The 13,934-nt window shown below is 42.6% G+C and overlaps 1 protein-coding gene across 3 annotated transcripts in view; it reads left to right on the top strand.

Moving 5' to 3' along the window:
- The window catches only part of ATVPS33 (Sec1/munc18-like (SM) proteins superfamily), a 237,513-nt gene that overhangs the window by 37,371 nt on the left and 186,208 nt on the right, over window positions 1-13,934 (top strand). For all 3 annotated transcript variants that reach the window (XM_087371482.1, XM_087371483.1, XM_087371484.1), the window contains 2 exons: window positions 5,347-5,398; window positions 5,540-5,596. In XM_087371482.1, coding sequence (XP_087227608.1) covers window positions 5,347-5,398; window positions 5,540-5,596 — 109 coding nt within the window. The remainder of the gene's footprint in view (window positions 1-5,346; window positions 5,399-5,539; window positions 5,597-13,934) is intronic.

Below are 13,934 nucleotides of genomic sequence, written 5' to 3' on the forward strand. Positions count from 1 at the left end.
CCTGTGAAGAAGTTTTTGACCTCCTGTTGCTTCGGGCTGTACTTCTCATGAGTCTAGACCAAGTTGGGTGATCTCGAATAGGAAGACTGTAGCGCATCTCTGGTCTAATAGTTAATGACTTTGCTCATATTCATGGGAGAAAAGGTATGGTATCTCCCTTGGATCTCATAATAATTGGGGAATTGCATTAGCACATGCTTCTTGGTCTCCACCTCATGCTTATCACAAAGGGTGCAGGGCCTTAGGTCTTTGCATTATTGTGTATTTGCAATCTCTCGACGTACCTCACTTTGGAACCTATGAGAGGAGGCCTTGAGCTTGCCCACAATGATCTATACTACATGGGAGAGATGAGTCTGTAAGTTCTTGGTGGTTGAACTGGGGTCTAGTGTGTCTCAGTGTATACTACAAGATCTTTCCCTTGGAAAGTCTTAGGAAAGGTTGGGTGAAGTCCTTAAGGTCTGGTTGTTGTTCCAAAAAGAAAAGGGCAAAGCGCTGGTGGTCCCACAGCTTGCATACCCTTGTTTGGGATGGGGTGGGAGTGACCATTCCTCAACGATGACTTTGTCGCTCCCATATACTATCCATCTACTTGTTTTCCTTGCCTCCATTGCCCTGTTTCCATATGCTCGATTTGCATAAGTGTGAGATCTCCATTGACGAAGATTTGGGGTCCCTTTGAAGCTTGCTCTCTTTATGAGAACCTCCTATCTTACCTTGGCATGTTTGAACTTGATGATCATCCTTTCCCATTCTCCATGCATTCTCAATGTGGTTTCGTTCATAAGATAACACCACATCGGATAGTTGGTGCCATCCAACTTATCATCTTCACGAAGAATGCCAAATAAATCATGATTGTTGCCAGCCATTGCAAATGGGATACCCTGAAAAGAAAAGACCTGAAAACACAAAAGCCTCAAGGCTATCACTGCAAAGAGGTGGCTGTCCAAAAAATGACAGCAAATGTCTCACATCGGATAGTTGGTGCCATCCAACTTATCATCTTCACGAAGAATGCCAAATAAATCATGATTGTTGCCAGCCATTGCAAATGGGATACCCTGAAAAGAAAAGACCTGAAAACACAAAAGCCTCAAGGCTATCACTGCAAAGAGGTGGCTGTCCAAAAAATGACAGCAAATGTCTGCAAGTGAATGTCTTGCAAATTTCCAGCCCAAATCAAAGGGCAAATGCAAATTTGAGCCAAATGTGACTGTGTCAAGCAATGTTCACTGCAAAAAACAGAAAATCTGGCAAAAGTCCCCCAAATTTAATGAGGGCAAAGCGGCCAAAAAGAGGGCAAATACAGAAAAGCCCCAAATTGTGCTGAGATTTTGCAAATGTGACCCAATGTCTTGCAATCCATCCCCACCCCAAACTTCTCATACATGTATTTCTTGGCTGTCTCTAAAGGGCTGATTGCATCTTGTGTAACCCCTACCATTTAAGGTCAAGGATGTATTTTGCCCTCTTCATCTAGAGTCGCTTTGATGATTTTCTGAGGCTTGTGTCCTTTCACTACTTGTGTCCATAATTGAGTATCCTTGGCATGAGCCTCCTTGCTAGCCTCAATATTTTGCCTCCATCTTCTTGGAGTCTTCTAAGATCCGTCCACGACTGTTTTTGAGCTCTCCGAGGCTCATTTCCAAGGCTGCATTTTCGGATTTGAGGACTCCCAAGGTGTTAGAATGTGTCCCATGAGTGTAACTCCATTTTTTTTTTCAAGAAAGAGACTTTTATCAAGTAAGAGAAAAAACCCGTGAGAGCAAGCTCAAAGCGGAATACATCATGAAATCACGAGGATACATAAACCCCCTCAAAATGAGGTGGAAAACAACCAAGGTGTAACTGCATTTTGGAGGGCTTAAATATCTAATTCTAAAGGCTTATTGCATGAGGCTTATGATGAATTCACGTTCTCATTGCATCGTTCTCCTTTTTTTAGAGCTTCTTGCATGTCCAATTTAGTGTCCATCGTGTCCATGCAGAAGGAATGCAACTCCTTTATCTTGGTAATAAACTCTGTAGGGTTGTTCATAAGGATCTAGCGGTGGCAAGGAAAAAATAGGGGCGAACTTTCATCCAAAGGTGACTTTGAAGGCTTCTGAGAGAGAGAGAGAGAGAGAGAGAGAGAGAGTTTATTAAAAGTCTTTGAAACTTGGATGGCTCCAAGGTTCATCCCGCTCACACTGTGGCTAGTATCTAGATAGACACAGTACACACTTTGATGGCCATATGGGTGAGGATGCAGAGGTCTTGGCGGGAAGCCTCTACCAGGAGGGCGGTAGTGAAGAAGCTGACATGGAGGGATTGCTGGATAAAACTATGGTGGATTGAAGGTGACTGCCATATTGGAGAGAGAGAGAGAGAGAGCTTGGATCAAGAGATACAAGAAGATATTGCAAGAACTCGATGTAGATATTGATTGATTGATGCTTCACCAAATACATGCTTTTGTAGGCTAAAGCCTTATCTTTTGACTCACACATACACCTCATGGATGAGGTCACATCTAACTTCAAGAGGTGGCACTAATTGCTCACCCACAAGTACCTTCACACTCATATGTTTTAGGACTCCAGGACCACACACAAACACACTCAACTTGACTTCATGTTCTAACAGGTAGTTCTGAGGGAATGGAGTGGCTCCCCTTTTTTCTTGGAGTTACCTTTAGCGTTGAGATGGTGTTTTCAGCCTTAACCTTGGTTGTTTCATTGCTCCGTTTAGGAGTTTATTTTTGGCCCATCTAACATGTATTTCATGTACAACAAAAATTCTAAATTTGTATGATTGGACTTATTCTAGTCTTACAAAGGTATATATCTATTTCATGTACTGCATGATGTTCTTTTTCCCTTCAGTTTTCTTAGGGAGTGTCTTCATACTTAATAGAAGTCTTTTTCTTGAAAAATAAAACATGCGCTTCTCTTGAAGCTCACCATTTTGAGAAGGCTGACTTCATGTCCATTTTGAAAAATATGCCACGTATGGTGGGCTGCCAAAGCTATGACTGTGTGGATGGTAATCAATCCGTTTGTAAGAGCAAATGTCGACTCCTTGTACCTATGCATAGCCTTTGGCCACAAGTCTTGCCTTGTACTTATCCAAAGTGCCCTCGGGCATGTACTTACCACGGTAAACACATTTGGTTCCGATAATCTTCCTCTTCGGGCGTCTATCAACAAGATCCTAGGTGTGGTTCTTCAAAATGGCATCCATTTCTGCTTTCATAGCAGCCTTCCTCTATGGTACTTCCTTTGCTTTTTCAAAGGTTCTTGTTATGAAAATTCAAATCAAACATGCTTACAAATTAAGATTTACCAAAACCATAGAAACCAAGAACAAGGAAACAAGTGGGGAAGAGAAGAGAAACAGAGATCGACATCGCATGGGGTCCAATCTGCCCCCCTCTTAGATGGTGGCTCCTGCTTTCCATCTAGAGTATTTCAAAAAGCAAAGAGCCAATAATAGTACATCCAAAAGAATCCCTTGTCCATAATTAGAGGGATTGCTCAACATAGCTCCATGAGCTTAAAATATCACAAGGCTTAATATGCTCTCATCTAAAATTTATAAAATAAATTAGCCCATGGCTTAAAATTCATAACTTTATAATATGGCCCATGGCCGTCGACAGCCATTAGATACTTCGATCAATCCAAATCACCTTCACCATCTCCGTTCCTCGTTATCCAACTCATCATCTGTACTCAAGCCGGCAATTGTGTTAGTTGTTACAATCAATTGATGAATCATCACACCAACTAATCCCAACACAATTGTATGCTTGATATATAGACATCAAAATACACACCTTGCGACCAATTGCAATAACACCAGTAACAACAGCGACATTAGTATTAACATGGAATCACCCACAATACTAACCATCTACCCTGGCAAAACACAGGTAGTTAGGCGTTCCCAACTAAACCCCACAAAGCATCCCCTAGGACCCCTGCTGCGTCTAGTGCGCTCCTATGGAATACTTTGCCATAGTCACACTTGACTAAAATAAAATTATTTCCATAACAAGAAATATTGGAAATACAATTCTGTAACAGTTCTAGGTTCCATAATCTTCAAGATTTGAACCATCAAGGTGTAGTTCGCGGTAGGTGGTTTTCTTTGAGACCTCCTCACCTTCGAACTACCCTCCCGAATCTCACTTACTCATGAATCCTTAAAGGTCTTCAGGTACTACTTTTGTAACTTCCTTTCCTTAGTTGGGGTTGGTCTTGCTAGCGTGGGTGTCTCAGACTCTCTGTGTGATTCTTCAGCTTCTGGATTTTCTGTCTCCTCTTCTTGCACGATAGCAAGTCTTTGTCTGTGGGGAGCAACTAGAGCTTCCGATGCATTTTCTTGTGGATCTGACTCCTGAATTCAACATCCCTACTTACCACCAGCTGCTTCATTTCTGGGTCATACAGTCAATATTCCTTTGACTCTTCACTGTATCCAATGAAGATATGGCTTTTGCTCTTGGGATCCAATTTGATCTTGTTTGCTTTATTTACATGCACATGCGCATCAAAACTGAAAATCTTTAGCGTTTGCCTTCTAATCTGAAGGATATAGTACATACCCTCATGGCCGATTAGGGTAGGATTCATGGCTCCTCATGCACTGCAATGGCTAGGAGAGGCTCATTCATGGGAGAGTGGGATCATGGTTTATTTTTCACATATATACTGATAGGGCCTTCATGGCACTTGCAAGTTGCACCCTCTAGATTGGTTACAAAGTCTCATTTGCTAGGATCTTCATATGTTGCCTCCATTGAAGGTTGGAACAGTCTGGTTTACTTGCTGTTTGCCTGGGAAAGCATCTGATCTGCAGTTTCCTTATTGGGTATATGCTTCTAATTGTTTCTCCCTTTTCAATTTCCTCCCTTTTATGATTATTTCAAAGTCATTAGAGCGGAGACCTGCCTTTTCTCTTCTTTCCCTGCCATTTCTATTTTCCTTTCTTTGTCAAAGTGTAATAGGGAAAGGGGAGTCGAAATTGACTAATGCAAACTTGAAGGGGTCGTGAGAGGGAGAGGAGAGGAAGAAAAGAAGGGGCAAAAGTGCATAATGTCAGAGGAAAAGGGGGGTGGTGGAGTAGGGCTTTAAGTGGAGGAGAGATTTTGTTTTCACAAGGAAATTTTTTGGTCTAGATATTTTGGATTGCTATTGAAATTGTTGTATTTGTGATTTTTTGTTCTAATACGACTTTACAATCAATTTCAAAAGTTGGCATAAAAAATGCAAAAGATCATTTCTCCTTATAATGGGAGTTTCACACTATTAAATCATTGAAGTTTTAGAAATTAATTGACAAGGGATTTTCTTTGTTCAGTGACAAGTTATATAGGGAGCTTCGAGATATGAATTTCGGTGTTGTTGGCCAGGTTTGCTGATTTACCATTTATAAACTTGTGAGATTTCCAAGTTGAGTCGAAACAAATCTAGTATAAATAGTACTGGAGAAACGTTATTCTTGGTTTTGATGATGACATGTTTATAAATGGTGTGTTTTGATGAGGTTCCAGGTGTTGCGACAGAAGGCAACGACAATGAGAAATGATTACACCGAAGTGAAGAACATGGTAAAAGTTAAAACAGTAACATATTATATACAAACATATGGTTATTGCTATCCGATGCTCTCTTTTTTCCCCCTCTCTCCTTCTTCTTTGTATTCTTTGTTTCTTTTAGGCTCTCTTTTGCAAGATTGAATATATACGAGCATTATAGAGGTATTTATACTCTAAGTTGTAGATCATTGGTTCAACCAAACAGTCTAAGGGGCAATTGGGAAGTTAGTTTGACCAACTGTCATGTTGTTTTTGATAAACCAGAAAGGCCCAACCAATTAGGATGGGTGGTCTGCTATGCAGCTGACAACGTTCGGTCTGGGTGAGAGGCCTTCCAGGATGCCCTTTGAGGGAGGGTTTGTGGTCAGAGTGTAGTAGACTGTGTCATTGCCTCCGTTGCATGTACCTCACATATCTTCAATCTCAGAGTTCACCCCCTTATTGCTGGCCGAACTGCTCACACCTATCCTTTGATCTAGCACTGCCTCAACCCATCTAGATCACTCCCATAGTCATCCTTCCATGGATTACCACAGCGACATAGGCCGTTCATTTGGAACACAACTAGGTAGCTATCTCTCTCCAATCCCAGGAAACATGGACAACCAACCAACCCTAGATGTTGAAGCACATTGGCCATTCATTTGGAACATAGCTATGTTAGCTATCTCTTTCCAATCCTAGAGAACATAGACAACCAACCATTGCTCATTCTATCCACCTAGCTGCACAACACTTATTCCTCAGCATAATCGTATTCATGAGAAAACAATTGGACGGGTTTGGCCCTTTAAATGGTTGGTAGGATGATGGGTGCAAAATGCTTAGACAGCAGTGGCAGTTTGAAACCAAACATGGGCATGTAGACAAGGAACAAAATAAAGTACGAATGTTAAGTGTGATTCAAGAAATAACAGTTCTTTGCACGACCATAGGAGGAACTGTTGTCTTGTACAGTAGTAACTCGACCTATACTAACACCCTCTACAATCTCCCTAATGAGCTAATACGCAACTTGGAGGACATCTTCATCTTATGAGCTCCATGCTCCTCACCACAGCCCACTTGAAAGAGGCCATCAAGAAATTTCAGAATAGCTATTTACTGTGATCTTGGCTAGGCTCTTTAATGAGGTTCTCTATAAAGGATTTTTCACTCCTTGGACATCAATACTATCATATCAATCCACAAGGTAGAGGACCCATAGACACATTCGACTATGGATCAAGAGATATTGCTTCACTCTCAAGAGGTAGCATTTCGGTTTCTGCCAAAATCATGGGATAGGGAGTTTGCTCCCTTGCCCCTAGCTCTTCTATTAGGAGCCTTTTCTGAAGTATCTTTATTCTTTTGCACATTTCTTTTGCTACATTGTGTCCCATACGTGACATCCATATAAGACCATTGGCTGCACTAGAGTCTGGAAAGGGAATTTCCTTATACTCCAATCCCATCCTGCATTTGTTTTGTAAGCTGAACAAAGCCTCCAAGTATCCTCTATTCTACACATAGATTCCATTTATAGTTGTCCTAAAAATCCAGTCCTAGATACTTGTAATTTTTCACCACTTCTAGGTTGCTTCCATCAAACCTTTTATAGAATCAGACTTACCTTTTTTCCCAATGATCATCACCTTGGTCTTGTGAATATTTACAATCATACCTGTGTTTTTGCAGAGATCTGAGAGAACATCGAAGTGCTTTTGGAGCCGAGCTGCATTTTTGACAAAAGGGATCACCTCTTCTGTGTAGATGAGCAATAAAACCACATATCCTGCAATCTCAATGCCACCTCTGCCTTTTGTCCTCTATTTCATCTATGAAGGGTCCAGAGAGTGGAGGAGAGGGGACAGCTTCCAATGTCACTGATAAAAGAGGCTTTCGGATTTTATGGAATGTGTCAGCTCGGCTAGGACCCTTTCATACAATCTGGCTGTAGCAGTCTGTTGTTCTAGAGGGACTTGAACTTCATCTATTCTTCCCCATAGCTTTTTCCTTGGTACCATATCAAAAGCTTTCTTGAAGTCTCCAAAGCAATATTACACTACCCTTAGCTCCCTCCATTATAGCCCTAAGAGTAATCAATTGATTCATTGTGGAATGTTTGGGTCTAGAACCAGCCTGAGAGGGGGGCTCTAACATTTGAGAATTCTGCCGATGTACTTATTCTTTTCTCCAATAACTTTCCAAACAATTTGCCATGAGACTGCTTACCATAGTTGTCCTCTAGTTCTTTACAGCCTCCTTTTTTCCACCTTCGAACATTGGGACCAAAGAATTGACTTGCCAACCTTGTGGGAAACCCTCAATCATACTTTTATTGGGTCTTTTGGTGGAGATTATTTCCTCTCCATTCAATTATCTTCGCTATAAGACCTTGTGGGTCTTTTCTTTTTCATTCATGAGACTTTGTATGCCTTTTGATACTTCTTTGGCTAAAAGTTGTTTTTGTAAAGGACTATTTGAGGTCTTCCACTTACAAGCTGCTCGTTGGGGAGAGACTAAAATGAAAACGTTTAGACTTCACAAGCAGTTGTAGCTTGAATGAAGAGATTTTGGACTACCTTTTGATTAGCCTTCTCCTTTAGTGCTAGCCTTCGTCATGGCTGAGTCTGCCCTTCACCTCCGGAGTGCTGACAGAAACTCAGTACAAAGACTTTGTATAAATGGATGCTCAAGTATGTGTGGGTTTGTGGATTTGTATGTGTGAGAGCATATGTTTATACTATGGTCTACACCCACTGTTGGGCGCTGATGACGTCAGTGGGGATGTTATAGTAGCTAGTCCCTGCTATGCATGATGGAGTTTATGGTTTTCAACCTTATGAGTGACTATCATGAGATTGGAACTGCACTATGTTGTGTTTTTAGAGGATGAGTTTGGAATGTTCCTGGATTCATCTAGGTATATACAAGCTGCTCCTTCATTGGTCTCCTAAAGATCTCTGATGTGTGCAATCAAGCTCTCGCAAGCCACTTCAATTTCAGTTGGCCTTTTGGAATGTAGGTTCTTCCAAAAATCTTTTGGATAGAACCTTAACTTCTTGAAAGTCATGTTATATATTTTCTCCTTGATGCCCTTTCCTTCAAGAGAGCTAAAAAACCAGTCCAATCTGGTTTTGTGCATCCTTCATCAAACCAGCCATTGCATAGCATCCCTTTGCATCTTCCTTGTTCTTTCCTGATGTTTTCTTCAAAGAGTACTTGATCCATTTCTTGGCTGTACCTGGCTACTCCTTTTCAATAAGTGATTTTTCTATTTCTGTTTCATAGATGTCTGATTTTTTGTAGTCCATCTTAAACCTGCTTTGTCCCATTTTCTCAGCTGAGTTTGGAAAGAGGAATTCACTGTGAGAAGCAGGGGGCTCATTAGTTTCTTGTGAATATAGTAGTTCGGAGTTTTTTTTTTTCCATTTGGGGCTGCATAAGTACATAGTCTACGACACTCCTCCCTTGAGGAGTTTGGCATGTAAATTCTGCTGATTTTGGGTACATAGCACTGCAATTTACAATTCTAGGATCAAACAGCCTTTGTGTGACGAGATGTCTGCCCCTGCCCATTGTGTCATGTTGTGTGTATTCTTTGAATTTCTTACTGATTTCAACTCTTCTTCTCCATTGTCATCTTCCAACCATGGGGATCTTTTACCTTGGATCTGAAGTGATTGTTTCCTTGCATTAAAGTTCTTGTCAAAATCACCTCACCTTCTGCTTAGGGAAAGAAGGGTTCTTCAGTTAATATGTGCTGATATTTGTAGATAGGTGATTTGGGAGGAGAGCAAACAGGCTGCCAAGTAAATGTTTTCTTGTACTGTGTCCATTTGAAGCCATATAATTTGCTTGAAAGGTCTTCTTTGACAATGGATACTTGTTTAAGAGGGCATCTCTCATGTATAATCTTTACTGTTCCAAATGTAGTGATCTGTGAAACCTTCAATCTTTTTGTACTGATGTTCCCAAATTTCAATTGCAATAAGAATGTCTATCTCTTTTAGCTCTTCTGAAATTGCACCCAAAATTTTCTAGTCCGCTCCTACAACATCTAAATTCTGAGCTTCTATCTGATCTGGCCATAACCTTTGAAAATTAGCCGTGGCTTTGGTCAGGCTGAAAGGCATGACTTTGTCAACCATTTTTGAATAGATAAGGCAGCATAGCATCAAAACCCTAGGCATCATCCTAATCCCAACAGGCTGGCCTTAACTTCGAAAATAGGGCTTCAGTCTCCATCCATTGATCTTGAAGTTGGGACCAATGTGCCTTCCTTAATACCCTTGTCTGTTAGCAGTTGCTTATCAAATTTCTATTTCTGCTGTTGTTGCAAAGCTTCTATCAAACTCATAGCATCTTGTCTCTGAAGGAACATGGTGGAAAGAGGGAGAGAGAGAGAGGGTAGGCTAGGGAGAGAGGAAGTGATACTCAAAAGGAGACATAATGAAATGGAAATGAAATGACTAAAGCAATGAACAAAAATGAGAGAACTCACATGTAGACCAAAGAGCTTGTAGCTTGATACTTGATTGATTTGACACTAGACAAGTACAGCTCTTATATAAGAGCGCACAGACATATATGAACACCTATGCATATGGGATACGTGGCATCCATAGGACTCACTAGACTATAAAACACCCCCTAGACACCTAGTACACTCATTTTTGACTCACTTTGGCTTCTTTGTCTATGTTAATGTCATCCATAGAGCATACTCATATTCTTAAGGTCTCCCATCCCTCTTTGTCCTCAGGAATCCACCTAGCTTTCTCTCCTCTTGATTTTTACTTTTGTCCCACATGCGCTTTCCCAGTATACTATCGTGCCTTTGTTTCTTGCTTCCTTTATTTGTCAAGTTTCATTTTTCTTGAGAGGTAGTGCTCTTTTGTTAGATGCTTATTGATTCATATTTTTGCCCTCTTAATTGTTGCATGTGGCTTAAAGTCCTTAAACACGTTCTTCAAAGGAGAACATGGAGATTATCCTTGGATTGGAGTTAAGAGGGCTTTCTTGTAGCATTTGAACTTTATTTTCCATCCTCTCTATTTTCTGAGTCCCATCTTGTAATTCTTTGCATCCCTATTCCACTTTGTCTTCCACCTCTTTAACTCGTTATCTAGTAATTGTGTTATTGTCCTTTTAGGCATCATGTTTTTTGTTTGTAAATCTCTGATTATGTCTATCAATAGGTCTTGTCTTTGGTTATTCCTTCTTGATATAGGTTTTTTTTTTTTTCCATGAAAAAGACTTCTATTAAGTAAGAACAAAAACCCGCGAGAGCAAGCTCAAAGCGGAATACATCATGAAATCATGAGGATAAATAAAAAAACCCCTCAGAGTGAGGTGGAAAGAAGCCAAGGCTGAGGCTGAAAGTGCCATCTCAACCCTGTAGTAGATTCAGAGAAGAAAGGAGAATCCTTCCATTCCCTGAAGAAAGAAGCCCTCCTAGCTGAGGCTGCATGGGAGTCCCCCTGCATACCCGTCCATACGGCCATCAGAGTGTGTACGATGTCTGTCCAGATACTAGCCAATGTGTGCGAGGGATGAACCTGAGTACCCTCCATAGCCTCTGTGCATCTGGCTCTCCAGATATGCCAGGCTCCTATGCTCGCTAGAATCTCCCTAGAAGTATCCACAGAGGCATGTACAGTTGTAAAAGGACGGTGTGGTACCACATCCAACGAACAGAACTCAACCCGATGACGTCGAACCGAAATGGCCCGAGAGGAGTCAACTCCCTCATAGAAAACCTGAGGTCCTGTAAGAGAAAGCCAAGCCACCGAGCCCCAAGTCATAAAAAGTGGGGAATGGGCAAAGTGACTGAAGATCCTGGCTATCCCCATCCAAATCAATCTCGCCTGTCTGCAATCCCATAAGCAATGCTGAATAGACTCCGAAGCAGAAAGGCAACGAGGGCAAGTTGGGTCGGCTCCGAATCTGGACCTCCAAAGGTTCACTGCAATCTCTCTATGGATAGAAAGCCAAAAGAAGATAGTGATCTTTCTATTCCTGTGGGATTTCCAGAGCCTCCTCCAGAAGTACCTCTGCTGATCCGCAGTAATACCAAAAGTCTCCCAATGAGGAACTCTGGAGGGTCTCCAACCTCTACTACTGAGCTGAAATCTCCTGGCATTACTGACCGTGTAACGAAAGAAGGGGATGCTCTTCTCTCGATGCCCCGCGTCAATCCACTCCTACTCTCCGGGGTCCCACTGTAAATACCTGATGGGAACTCCTCCATAGAGCCAGAGCCTCCAAGACCCGGTGGAGAGTAGCTAGGGGTCAGGGTCTAAGAACCACTTTGAATCTGATCCCTGCATCAAAAGACCTACAACCCTGATAGGCTGAAAAGCAGACTCAAGCAAGATGTCCTCTGTGGACCTGAGCAATCTGCCACCATCCTGGACACTAAAAACCAAAGCATCCTCCTGTGCATCTCGGAAAGCTAAGACCTGAAGCGGAACCCCGCCTCTCGAGAAAGTACCTACCCAAGTGGAGGAAGTGAGTGGCATATCATCTGTGTCTATCCAAGCCTCTGGAAGGGCTGCCTCAATCTGCAAGATCCTCCCTGCACTCCGTTTGAGATGTCCTGTCAACCTTGATTTGGTTTCCTCTGGAAGCCTACGGAAAGCTTTCCAAGCCTAAAGAAGAATCAGGTCCCCTCTCCCACCTGGCCCACTGCATGTAGAGTGAGGCACCCAGTGGCCTACCAAGATCATCTAAAATACTGTCGTTCCACATGATGGGCTGCCTATCAATCTCTTCCTGGGAGGAAGGAGGAATCCTCCGAAGAGAGCTTCTGAAATTGGCCCAAGCTTTCAGAATGGCAACCATGAGAGGGGACGAAGGTGACCTGAGGTGTGCTGTGGTGAAGATCCATCTAACACTGCTCATCCAGTCTCCTCCTGAGGAAGGTGTGCACCTCTGTATGCTGCTGATAAGAAAGTCCTTCCACGGTTCCTGTCCTGGCATAAGTCCTCGCACCACCATCTTGCAAAGTAAAGCTCTGCACTGTAAATTTGGATCAATAATATTTAGACCCCCATTCTGTGTAGGGAGGATGAGGGTCTCCCAAGCCACCCTGGCTAAGGCATCTGCTGTGCCATCAAGCCCACTCCAGAGAAAGTTCCTGATCGGTCTTCTGAGCTGAATGATGCAGTCCCTAGAATGGCACCAACATGAACATATAAACCAAGCTGTGGCCAAGAGGACCTGGTTGACCACCACAACTCTAGAGGCAAGATCCAGCTTGGCTGAGCTCCAAAAGAGAAGCTTCCTTCTGATGCTTTCCAACACGGGAGCAAACTGCTGCGTGGTAGAAATACCCAAGCCGACCTGGCAGCCCAAATACCTGATAGGCACACCCCTCTGAACCCAAGTGAACCCTATGTCAAGCCCCCAAACTGGAGTGTCCTCATCACTGATCCAAAAGCCATTGGATTTATGCCAATTTATCTGCGCCCCTGCCGCCAAGCAAAATAAATCCAATGCTGTCCTGAAAGAAGTGAGCGTCTGTGGAGAGGCATCCAAATAAATCGCTGTGTCGTCAGCCAACTCACTGTCAAGTAGCTCCTCTTCTCTTCTGATGGGAAGTCTCAGCCCAAAGATGTCAGCTTGAGATCTAACATAGATACTCATAGCTTCGGCCACGAACAAAAAAAGGAAAGGAGCAAGGGGGCATCCCTGACGGACTGATCTCGAAATCTGAAATCTCTCACCCCTTACCCCACCAATAAGTACCTGGCTATGGGCTGATCTGTACAAAGAGGAAACACCTCTGATCCAAACATCAGTGAATCCAAAGCGTAGAAGGGTTCCCTCCAAAAAACTCCAATCTACTCTGTCATAAGCTTTTTCAAAATCCAATAGTAGAATGACAAGATTCTGGCCACTTTGCATGGCCCACTCTGAAGCTTCCCAGAAAGAAAAAATGTTATCAAAAATACTTCTGCCATGCACAAAACCCGTCTGAGTGTCATGAATAAGATCAGGGAGAAGTAGCTGCAATCGGAGGCTGATAGCCTTGGCCAGAATCTTGTAACAAGTCCCCAGAAGTGTGATAGACCTCCACTGGGACAATAAATTTCTACTACCTCCTTTTGGGATAAGGTGGATGAGACCCTCTGTAAGCGACCCAGGCATCTCACCAGAGTCCCAAATGGCCTGCATGGCTGAAGTAATATAGTCTCCAATCATATCCCAAAATGCAATGAAAAAAGACGGGGTGAGGCCATCTAAACCTGGGCACTTGCCCTTGTGAAGGGCTGAAAGTGCAGTCCTGAACTCTGTGTTGGTGAAAGGTGCGTCGAGTAGAACATGCATATCCGGATTCACCAACACAGGGATACTCTGCCAA

The sequence above is a fragment of the Dipteris shenzhenensis genome, chromosome 33, assembly GCF_047967505.1.
Source record: "Dipteris shenzhenensis isolate YYH24624 ecotype China chromosome 33, Dip_SZ_1.0, whole genome shotgun sequence".
Lineage (NCBI taxonomy): Eukaryota > Viridiplantae > Streptophyta > Polypodiopsida > Gleicheniales > Dipteridaceae > Dipteris > Dipteris shenzhenensis.